We start from the raw sequence: 12,203 nt of genomic DNA, 5'->3' as shown, positions 1-12,203 counted from the left end.
TGAACTGGCCAAGAAGCGAGTCAATGGTCGCTCTCTTTTTCCTTTTTTTTTCTCTTTTGAACATAGTGGCAGTTAAACAGTCTGAACCACCTGGCTTTGTCTCCGCTGTAACGGAAGCTTTCCACTTATGTGACCATAAACTGAAAGCTAGTTGCTCTTGATTAGCCAGTGATACATGATACAGCATTTGGTCCACAGCCGGCTCCCTCCTCCTCCTCAAGAGGAGATCCCTCTCTGCTGCCTGTTCTTCTGTTCTCCTCAACCCCACAGCATCTGGAACATTTGGGCCTGCGAGGTGTTTTCCCAACAACTGAGGAGACAGTCATGCCTTACAAAATGCAAATATGCATTCACAGTAGTGATCTATGATTTGGAATCGCCGTGGCGTGACTCATTTTGCCACAACATATTGTATGACCACCATCATCCATTCTTTTTGTCTGCTACCAACATACTGCTGAGGCTTATCAATCAACATGGTGGCCATAACCTGGAGACCTGCCAGCAGTGGATGTTTGCTTACATGTTTGCTCTGAGAACGCAGCACATGCAGTTTTCAGAGTTCTGTGCCATCCAGCATTGCATTAAATGTGTTAAGATTGCGGTTAATGCTTTAATTTCAGAAGACCATTAATACAGAGACAAGTTTTACCGCAGGAAAATAGGCTGTTTGTCATTGTTGGTTGGAAATCCCACTCTGCTAACCGTCACGAGTCAACCAGGCAGCCTTGCGTTTGGGTAAATGATTAAAAGGGGGGGTCAGTCAGTAGCTCGGAAAATGGTGTAAAGCTAATCGCTCAGCCCGCTTAGATCTCAACAATCCCTCTTCTTTTCTGTCCTCGTCTGATTAGCTGCGTATGCGGCGGGAAAACCACAGTCCTCCAGAACTTGGTACCAGCTAATGAACTACATTAGAATGGGTTAACTTCACAGGATGCCCACATAAAGCTTGACGTGAAGTTATGAGAGTCAAACTTCAGTTTTGTTTTGTTTTGTTCAAAAGTCAGACACTGTTAATTATATTGAAAAAATATAAATAATGAGAATCGCTAATAGCAAATTGTCATTGACAGGTGAAATGTTTATTGTACTTCTAGATGATTGTTTTTTTAAATTTTGTATTATGGTTTTAGTACTCTTTATAATCTATTGTTTCCTCATTTCAGATCCTCAGATTCTTATTAGAATCACAATAGTTCAGTTGTCTTACAATCATTGGTTTAATTTACATTTTTAGTAGTGGTGGGTTTGGTTGTCTCACCCTGTGTAAAGTACATTGTTTTAGACTCTGCTGTATGAAAAGTGCTTTACTAGTAAAGTATGATATGTACTCAGCTTTAGATACTACAGTGATGTGCATTAGAAACATTGGAGTATGTGTGGCTCCAGTACGAAGTGGTAATTCAGACCTTTTTCTGCATTATTATTCCTTTTGTGAGAACTGGTGAGAATTTCCTAGTTTATTGCGTTCCTCTAAATTAACTTTTAACTTGTTTAATTTTTGACACACAGATATATGTGTGATTTTTAAATGCTGGCCAGTTGAAAATGGGAGCCGTGTCCGTTTGCTCGATTTGTTGCTGATGTAAACCGGTTCACTGCAAACTTCACCCTGACATAACATATTCAGGTTATTAAGACTTTCAGTATCGACTCTAACACGTTACATTTTGTAAGACTGATTTAAGTTTCTACCAAACTAGCAGGGTAAAAATTTATAACTATCTGTCAAATTGTTGCGCATGCTGAGCACAATCTTCTGTTAATTTCTCTAAATGAGGCATTTTAGTTTTGCTAAATTAACCCGTTTGGTGTGTTAGGACAAGCAGTTCACCGGGAGACAATGAGATGGCTTTTACAGCGGCGAGGAAGGGGGCTCCCCATGCTCAGCTCCCCACCTGTTACTGGAACCAGGTGGGATTTGAGTTGGCTGGAGATGACTCAGCTTGGCATGAGAGACAGATCTGGTTGAAGTGGATTTCATTAAAACCTACAAGAGAAACTGAACTAGTTTCCTGTTGATGACGTAAATAATACCTCTGTTTTTTTTGGGGGGGGGTGTTGTTTTATCCATCAGTGTCTTGCTTTTATTCTCCTGGTAGCTTCTCTTCCCGTTTTGTAGCCCCCTTCTTTCTCACACTCCCGTGATTCCCGCTCTTTTTTTTTTTTTTTTTTTTTTAATTCACAGACAGTTACAACCCCCCAACCCCTCTTTCTTTTCTTCGGTTGGTGCTTCTGTTTCCCTCGCTGTGCCCCAGTGGGAAACTCTGTCTTCCCTGTCATTCTACTTGTAGGTCGATTCTCTGCGTATTTTGTACAGACAGTAGGGTCGGCTTTTGAGGGAGGACTTAGTACTTGATTTGCAGTCTCTCCTCATAATGCTCAGTTCATTCAAGCAGCCCGTTGACAATAGAGTGCCCCCTGTCTGCAATCCCAGCCACCCATAAGGCTAACCATTGGCATATTGTTGTTAGTTTCTATGGAGACCACAGTTTAGCATTGCTCCTTAGGCTCATTGCTTTAGAGAGGGGGGTACCATTAATCTTTATTTTACTGATTAAAAAATGCAAAACCTTTATTATTCTCTTTATTATTACATAATGCACAATAACAGACAAAAGAACAAGCTAGAATTGTAATAAATATTGTTGCTGTTTGTTCTTTGTATATTGATTATTAGTTTTATTATTGAAAAATTAAGCCAGTGTTACTTGTATACTTTGACATTTTTGCTGTTTTGGCTGATGTTTAACAATAAATATACCGAAAATATCCAAAAGAGCACTACATCTAACATTCTCTGTTTTGTTTTTATTCCTATTTGTTAGACAAAAGTGCATGCTATTTCTGAACATTTTTAAATCAAATTTAAGTAGGATAAATATAGTCAAACATGCTTTCTATTGGCTATTTAAAATATATTTATTTACCTGAGTACATTAAGTGCTTTGTCCCTGAATTAAATGTTTTTTTTTTCTAGTGGTCCCTCTGAGATCTGAAACATGTGCTGATGTGGTAAACTTTGAAGCTGCTCTGACTGACTACATGTGTGGAGCTTAAAACCCTACAAGTGGGTTGAGCAAACCAGAAACAGAAATAAATAAATCAAGTGATGGTGCATGAGTGTGTCAGAGGATGCATGAAACTATGAGGCTTAGGAGGAAGGCTGGAGGTAGTGATGTGTCACCGGACCACGCTGCTTTTCCACCTCCTGCTCCCACTGCTTTTTTTTTTTTGCTTCCTGAGATGTGTTTTTGGGGGCGCTGCAAGGGGCTTGTGTGGGGGAGGTTATGGACAGGAAGAAGGGGACCTGCAAGGAGAAGTCTGCATGTTTTGTTTTGCGGCTCCCTGGTGGACAGGCAGAAGTTGCTCTTTTTATCAAGTCTAAAATATCTTTCCTCATTTTACATTTCAAAATAGTTGTCAATAAAGAGATTGATAGCCACGGAATTACTTGAATTTTAAAGCACTGTCATTCTGCAGGTTATTTGCATATATCTGTCGGAGTAGCTGTAATTACCACTTATTGTCCATTTTGACAACCTGAGTCTTTCAGGTTAAGTAAGATGTTCCTGTTAGCATGTTGAGATGACAAATAGTGCACCTTGTTTTGGTTCTAGTTAATTTATTAGTGTCGCTGTAAAGCCCCCGGTCTGATAGAGGGCTCATGATGCCCAAGTCAACATCATAAGTCAACAAGTCTTGGCCTATGTCTGCCCCGCCACTCAGGGCTGGGCTAGCAAGACACAAGGCTTCATTTAGCCTGTATAAATAAAATCCTCTGGCCAGCTGAACAGAGCTGGTACTTTGTCAGAATAAATATACAGCACATACATATGTGTGTGTGTGGGGGGGTATCCCATCACCTACCTGTGTCGGTAAGACAGCTGGATCTTCCCTGACACCACATAGTCAAAACTGGCCTCACACTCCTGTTGATTCTTACCCCCTTCAAATGCCCCCACCCGCTTCTTTCTGAAAGGTTTGCATCATGTGTACTCCTTTGCCCTCCTTCTGCCTCGGGCTTGGCTTGAGGGGGGATTTCAACATATTTGCATGTTGTTGTGACCGACCGTGCCCTCGTCAGCCTGTCAGTATGTGGCGACCTGCTGGTGTTTATCTGTTGTAGAGAGTGGCAGAGGCTCCCTTGGGTGCCAGATGCAGCACTCTCTCGAGGCTGACGATGGGAACGGGAGGGAGGGAGTAGTTCCTACCGTGTGTGACTTGCTTCAGTTGTCTTTGCCAACTTTCAGTCATTCTGTAACCGTCTGAGTGCGTGTTTCTAGGTTCTGCCTGCTGTGGCTGACGCTATTGTGCCTGGTTACTGAGCACTCATGCTGTTCCTACGGCTCAGGCCTCTCTGGATTAGAAGTACAACAGCTGTATTGTATGTGTATGTGTGTAGCTGTGTGGACATGTGCATATATTAGCAGCGTGGACGTTTGTGGATCGGGGAGATGTGGTCCAGGGGGTTTGCAGTGACTGGATGTCAGCCGGGCTTCTCACCAGCCAGTTTGTCTGGCGTGCAGCCCACTGTTTACAGTGTGTGACTATGTTGTGTTACAAAGCAGCAGAGTGGAATGAGTTCACATTGCTGAGATGTTTCTGCAGAGTATTTACATGCAAAGAAAGACATCTTAATTATTGGTGGGATGTTACGATTTGATGACAGATTTCTGCCGTTTGCTTCAAATCGTGCAATTTTTAAGTTTCTTCAGCTAATATTCTGACCACATGTTTTCCACTGATGCTAACAAAGTGACTTTATTAATTTGTTCTTGATGAATTTATTGAAAAAATGAGTGCCAATAAACTTAATAATAAAAATATGTGCTTGTATTACTGCCTCAGGTTTCCACAAAGACATGGTGGCATGAAAGAGGCGTGTTTAGGCTGCACGCTGCATTAAAGCACATATTGGAGGTTTAAGATTCCTTTAAATTACAGTGTCAGGAGGCTGTTCTGTAGCCAGCCGAGCTGATTAAAACCAACTGGCCCACAGAAAAGGTCTAATGTGGGACTGCCAGCTGACCGCACACATGTAAAACGGCAGAATATTAAAACCGTGAAAGCAGCTGGAGCAAACGGGTAGCGCTGGAATAAAAATAAACGTACGCTTAAGCTTCTTTTTCAACGGGTTGCATTCGATCTGTTGGGTTCATTAATCCATGCGTTTCTACAGAATTGGTGACTTTTCATTAAAGTGTAATAACGTAGTTTATGGTTAAGAGCCATTTTTTCCTACTGTATTATTGTGCAGGCCCAGAAAATAAAACCACACTGACAGATCGTAGGAAGATCAAATGTTCTGTTTGTTAAGGCATGTCCTTCCTGTAATTATCCAAAGCACACACGCACTCTAGATTCTCTTAACTCACACACACAGTGCAGCATTTTTCAGCTAAACGGTGTCTTTATAAAGCCCTGCACTTAAATGTGTGCACTTGTGGTAGATTTTCAAGATTTGTCATGGCTCACTGTAACATGTCACCCACCAGCAGAAGAGGTCATGTTATCCTCTGCGTGTCCTTGATTAGTCTTTAGTGTTTAATCTCGCTGAGTCTGGAGGTTCTTGTAAACTCATGGTGGCTTAGGTGGGTGTGTAGCATCCCACACACCTTGCATGCTGAAAGAGTGATGCTTTTTTTTCTTGAGCAGGAATGATTTAATGACAGTCTACAATATGTTCAAAATATTCATGAATTTTCATTCATTTCTACCTGAGCTGCCTCTGCGTGTCTCACATCAGTAAAGGCAGTGCGATGAGTAGCATCATTTGAATAAATGTTAGAGATTGAAAGTGAACTGATTGAATGGCCTTTCTTCGTTTTACTCCCTCATTTAACTTCAAAACTTTCCCCTCAGAGCCTGACACGTCTGCCTTTGTAGAGGATCTCGTTTGTTGTGTCTCTTTGAAGGAACACGGGAAGATAGAGGGAGTATTTTCTGATGTTCTTCAGGGCCACATTTTTAAATGTTTCATTAGCTTTGGTGTGACATGCTTGGTAGGTTTTCAGCTTCCCAGCTTGTTGCCTCCTGTGTGTGTGATGCTGTACGGCCTCATCTTTATTCACAGGCATTAAACAGTCATTGCTGGTGGACGCTTCAATTAAAGCTGCAGTTTGTTTAATGGCCTGTTTTTCAACAGGTCAACTTGTTCTACTTGAAAGAAAGAGAAGTTACTCTATTTCATTCTGCCTGTTTGCCAGATTTTGAGTCTTCTCTTTGGTAAAAGTAAAGTCAAACTGTACTCAGTATAATTTTCAGCATCAAGACAAGTCATCTTGTGAGGCTATACAGAAATGATAATAAAAAGGGTATTTTCAAAGCCAATTTAAATCTGGTTTAAAGAGTGATTCAGGTAATGAACATCAGCCACCTCAAATCCCCACAGTGCAAACACAAGTCATCACTGTTTGCGGTAGTCTGCTTTTACTATGAGGCATGTTTTGGAAATTTGAAATGGGAGGTTGAGATATATGTCACGGGTAATTTGTTGCTCCGAGAAAACTCTGAGCCAATATGGTTTGTGCCAAATGCCAAAAGTGCAACTCTTCTGAGCGCCATCAAAACCAATCAAAGCCTTTTGTCATTGCTGTGACAAATGACTGTACGCCTCGGTTTGCTTCATGCTGAAATGAAACTAGTTGCCGTGTGTGCACGCCAGTGGGTGGAATATCAGAACTTACCCTCTGTGTGGTGTTTGTTTCTGTGGGTGGAAGATCCTGTCATTGCTACTGTAGGTAATTTGTCAAAGAGTCTGGATGCCGGACGTTTAATTTTTGTATTTCTTTGCCCGTTGTGGCTGCGTCTTTCACTTTGAACAGAGTTTGGGTCCAAGAGCTGGAACAAAGCAACAGAACGCCAGCCCTGGAAGAACTTCTTAATGTTTTTTTTTTTAGGCGTTTTAATGAAAATGTCACATTTGAAATGCCTCATAATTGGTGAGAAATTACCTATTTCTGTAGGTTGCGGTGCTTGTGTTAAATTGGGCACATCTCACAAGCGTTCCCAGGTGAATTATCAAAGTTATTGTGCTCACGATGTTCTGTGACAAGAGACAGCTGCGGCAGGAATTTCCGACTTTCCCCACATTTTTTTTTTTTTTCTCCACGAGGCCATCTGAAACCAGAGGCCTTTGCCTTTCATCAACACATTTCTTCCTTACTCTGCAACCATTCAGAGGAGAAAAGGTTCATAACCTGACTGTAAACAAACAAACTTTTTTTTTTTTTCTTTTGTCGTCTGCTGTTACCTCACATAAGGTTTCTGTTTTGTTGTGGGGAGATTTTCTTTATGAATTTCCCACTTCAGTTTAGCTCTGAACTCCAGCCTACACATGCGGCCCCGTGAGTCAAGCCTGAGATGAATCACACACTCGAGCATGACTCGTATTTATCAATGGCACATTATGGGCAGGTTTTATTTGGTGGAGAGCACGGAGAAAGCGAAGAAAGTAAAAACGGATAAAAATGAGGTTGAAGTGACACGAGCAAAACCATTTCTTTGGTTTGAGATGTTTATTGTAGGACAGTATCTGAATGCATGGTATTATCACGAGTGTAATGAAAACGACGCTATGGCACGGTAACTAAAGCATGCGTTTTCTGAAGTTTGGTGTGGAAGGCAAGCCTCAGCAAACCCAAAAATAGCCCCAACATGAGTGTGGCAGATTAGGTTGAGAAAGCTGCAGTTCAGGATCAAAGTGACTCACGTCTGAGTCATCTCATGCTTTCCCTTTGACTGTGCCAGCTCGGTGATAATTTATTCTTTTTTTTTTTTTTCCAACAAACCTGTGAAGTTGCATTATATGTAAAGTTTGTATTGTGATTTCTGAACTCTCTACCCAGAAAAAAAGAGTTTGTTTTAATGTGTTCTGAAATGTGCACTTTATGTGAGAAGATAATCCAGACATGACAATGTCTGGGGGGAAAATTGTTTTATTGTTTCTGAACAAACTTTTTTATAACAATAAGAAGATATTTTCTGTTTACGTATACATTTTGCCCAGATTCTGTCCTGGGTTTTAACTAAATCCAAAAGAAAAAATCCATAAAAAGTCATTCAAATTTAACAATTGATGATTTATCCACTTTAATTATTAAAAAGTATTGCCCATATTGGCCTTGTATTTACTTTTTATCAGATCAATACCAAAGTTTTCAGTATTACCCACCTTAATGTAAAACTCTGTTTTCTGATTTACAAACTTCCTGATTGATGCATAAAATCCCCAGAAGTCATAATTACAGGTGTATTTAACTTCTAAGTTAATTTATCTGGGAATGCTTTTAACAGTAAATGTCAAAGCATTTAGAAGGTATTTTTGCTTTATTTATCTTTGCCATGTTTCATTAATTTTGACACTGGATTTATTCATTATCAGGTCACATTGCATGTTCGTGTCACATAGATGATTTTTGAGAATATCTAATAGGAAGTGAGTGTTTGTGTCGTGCGACTTGAAATGTCAGCCTCTGATGTGTTGAATTCTCGGCTTTTCCCTTATACACAAATCCTTATCTTGACATTTTGAGTTTCTCTGCTTGACTTGTTTTTAATCTGCACCGAGGCAGTCATTATCTTGTTAGTAATTTCTGCAAACTGGGGCTGACAGGGTGGTGAAAAGACCAATGTGCATTATGTCATTTTACAAAATTGAGCGCTATTAGGTTTCCCATTTTTGAGCATTCCATTTTCTATGAGCCTTTTATAGAAAAATGTAAAGTGCAGTAATTAAAAAGAATATTGGTGGGGAAAAACATTTAAACGATTAAACCTAAAGTTTACTTTGGTTTGTGTTTTTTTTTTTTTTTCCCTGAGTGATTTGAAAGATATCCACACAGACTTTTAAAAATACCCTTCGTCTTTGTGCTCTTTTTTTTTTTTTTTTTTTTTTTTTTTTTCAGGAGCCGTTGGGGCCCAGTCCCTGTTCTCCATGCCTCGGCGCCCTGGCTATGGCACCATGGGGAAGCCAATCAAGCTGCTGGCCAACTGCTTCCAGGTGGAGATCCCAAAGATGGACGTCTACCTGTACGAGGTAGACATCAAGCCTGACAAGTGCCCACGGCGAGTGAACAGGTACGTAAACCCTCATGTCCCTTAAATAAATCAGAAAGTACAACTCAAATTCAGTTTCACCTCTAAAGAGCATCGTCATCATGAACCAAAACAGAAATTTATATCAATTAGTTGCTGCAGAATGTTCCTAACAGCCACGACACCCTTTGAGTCACTGTTAAAGACTGCTCTCACTGTAGCAGCTGCCTGTTTAACCTTCTGCCCTGACGGGGGCGCCACAGGTCAGTTAAAAACTTATAACTGCAAGACATAAAAGATAACTTCATTCCAAAATGTTCAAACTTTTTAAGTCAGTTTCTGTGACATATTCCAGGCCCACGTTTAAAAAGTCAGAAACACTACAGTTAGAGGAAAAGTACTGGATTATTAGTATGTCTGGGCTTGTATCAGTTTGTTTTAACCCTAAACCATGTTGTGCGTTTCTGTTTCTAAACAACCATGCTGGAAGACAGATTTTGTGTTTGTACAAAGAAGTTGCCTCTTTCCGAAGAGTCAAATTATTAATTAAGTCAATTAATTAAACTGCGAGGAAGGATCGTGAGTGGTCATCTCTGAGATAGACATTTGGTTTGATGAAAAAAAAAAAAACTCCAATGGTCATCACAAATTATTTGAACATTTGGGCAAATTCATAAATAAAAAAATGCCAACAGTAGAACTCATGGCAGTGTTTGTTTTTTCTTCCCTGATGGCACATGAATATTTCTAGGATACTAAGCCAGGATTCATCAAGCTTAAATTGTAAAAGAGTGGTTCAGGGAGCAGCAGAGATGATTTATTTGTATGTGAATATGCCGATACGGAGTCCTGACCTTAACCCCGCTGACAGTCTGTGCTTGAAAAGACGTTGCAGCATTCTGACTCCTCAATACTGCAACTCTGGATGGGAACAAATGTTGACTTGCATGCCATAAACAAAGTCAAAGGTGGTCCAACAAAACATTAGAGCATGTCATAATTTATTTTTCTCGTTTGTTTGCTTTTTTATATAGTTTATTAGGCAGTGTATCTTGAACACAAGCCAGTGATGTAAAATGTAACCTTTTTGACGTACTGCATGCCTGTTCTTATTTGTGCGTTGCTTCAGGGCCTCACAGTTTTGCTGTAATCGTGAGCACAGTAACAAGACCGATTTCATATTTCGTGTTTTGGCTCTTGTTGCGCAGGGAGGTGGTTGACTCCATGGTGCAGCACTTCAAGGTGACCATCTTTGGAGATCGCAGGCCAGTTTATGATGGAAAGAAGAGTTTGTACACAGCCAACCCGCTGCCTGTGGCACCCACGGGGGTAAGCTGCAAAAAAGTCACAAAACGCAAAGGTTTTAAAAACCCCGTGCTCCTGCTGGTGTTTCGAACAACAGATTTATAATCAAACACACCTTGAAAGCCACCTTCACTCTTTGTGTTTTCTCTCAGGTGGACCTTGATGTCACTCTTCCAGGCGAGGGCGGGAAAGATCGGCCCTTCAAGGTTTCCATCAAGTTTGTGTCTCTGGTCAGCTGGCACATGCTCCACGAGGTGCTGACTGGCCGCAGCATGCCTGAACCCCTTGAGCTGGACAAGCCCATCAGCACCAACCCCGTTCATGCAGTGGACGTGGTTCTGCGACACCTCCCTTCCATGAAGTGAGCTGCTGTGGTTTCTTCATAAAGACTCCTTCAGACCTCTGGATTCTCTCTAATCACTTTCATTTGTAGATAATGAGAAGCATATGTTAAAGAGTTTTATTTAACAGCTAACTAGCCCGCTTCGGTATCAAGCTGGAAGTAAAACTAAAATCCTAAGCATGGTCCCTCAGATACTCTCAGTAAATGCTGTATTTATGTTTTTGTATCGGCACCAGTATCAGCACTCTGATCCAAACGGAAATCAAACACATCTTTTATGGGCTCTCATAAAACACCACACTGTCTTCCACTCAATATCACTTTCCTGAGGCTCAGAAAAGACACAGCCAAACACAATATTACTGAGCTGTAATGAAAATCCCTTTCGGAGGGTTATTAAAAGGTGCTTTTTATCAACACCTTTCATTTAGTTCTGCTCACAGGTGCTGGAGGCTTGGTATTACATTGGTATCCTGACAGACTGTCAGTATATGATTCACAAAGTAAAATGTGGCCTGTTATTAATGTGTCTTTTGTGCAGAGTAATAAAAGGTTGATTAAAGGTGGAGGCAGTGGCACTAATCTGTCATTTCACTGTTGGGGTCTCTGAATTGAGAATGTAGGTCGAAATGTGCTCAACAGGTGTCACTTATCTTCAAGTCAGGATGCCATTTCGCTGTTCTTCCTGTCACATTTGCTTCTCGTCTTCATCTTTTGTCATTTTTAATTTCATGTTTTATTTCTCGTCTCCTTTCAGGTACACTCCAGTCGGTCGTTCCTTTTTCTCAGCTCCTGAAGGTTATGACCATCCTCTGGGAGGTGGGAGGGAGGTTTGGTTTGGTTTTCACCAGTCTGTGCGCCCCGCCATGTGGAAGATGATGCTGAACATTGATGGTAGGAGACCAATTCTGCTGCTCGTTTTCGAGCTTCTCATTTCCAGCTCCCTAAAACACAGTGTGATGCATTTTCGGATAAAACTTTTCATATTCAGAAATGATCGAATAGTCACAGAAACCAGAAACGGGGAATTTTTCATTCTTGTCTATTGACGCAGAGAAATTGGGTTTACTGTTCCCCTCACAGCTGGGGAAATGAGATTTTAATTATTAAACAGATACATTGGAATGACATGGAGCCTCTATGCTATTAAGCATTTTATAGGTTTTTTTTCTTTTATCCATTTCTTGTTTAGAATGGATTCAGATCTTCATGTTGAATCAGTTCAATGGAAATAAAATCATAAAACTAGTTTGATAATAGACCAGATCTTCATGCCTGGATTTGTTGTATTCTGTACAATGATGATGTTTGTGGAAAAACATATTGGCAAGAATTTTGTAAATCTGTATTTTTTGGTTGTACTTGTCTGTTAGTGCTCAAGAAATGATTATTGTGTGAGAAGCAGAAAAAAAAAAGAAAAATGTTTTTATATCCGTTTGGTCTCTGCGCCAGTTTTGGAGCCTGCTCTGAACTTAGCACCAGTTCTCTCCGTTTCAGCCACCAACGCACCAGCTTC

The 12,203-nt window shown here is 40.6% G+C and overlaps 1 protein-coding gene across 2 annotated transcripts in view; it reads left to right on the top strand.

The window, feature by feature from the left end:
- LOC108240358 (protein argonaute-3) overlaps positions 1–12,203 on the top strand; it is a 31,337-nt gene that overhangs the window by 2,657 nt on the left and 16,477 nt on the right. For both annotated transcript variants that reach the window (XM_017423756.3, XM_017423757.3), the window contains exons 2-5: positions 8,910–9,081; positions 10,248–10,368; positions 10,497–10,705; positions 11,445–11,581. In XM_017423756.3, the coding sequence (XP_017279245.1) occupies positions 8,910–9,081; positions 10,248–10,368; positions 10,497–10,705; positions 11,445–11,581 (639 nt within the window). The remainder of the gene's footprint in view (positions 1–8,909; positions 9,082–10,247; positions 10,369–10,496; positions 10,706–11,444; positions 11,582–12,203) is intronic.

This window comes from Kryptolebias marmoratus, linkage group LG16, assembly GCF_001649575.2.
Source record: "Kryptolebias marmoratus isolate JLee-2015 linkage group LG16, ASM164957v2, whole genome shotgun sequence".
NCBI classification, from domain to species: Eukaryota; Metazoa; Chordata; class Actinopteri; order Cyprinodontiformes; family Rivulidae; genus Kryptolebias; species Kryptolebias marmoratus.
This window is presented reverse-complemented; position numbering and strand designations above follow the sequence as displayed.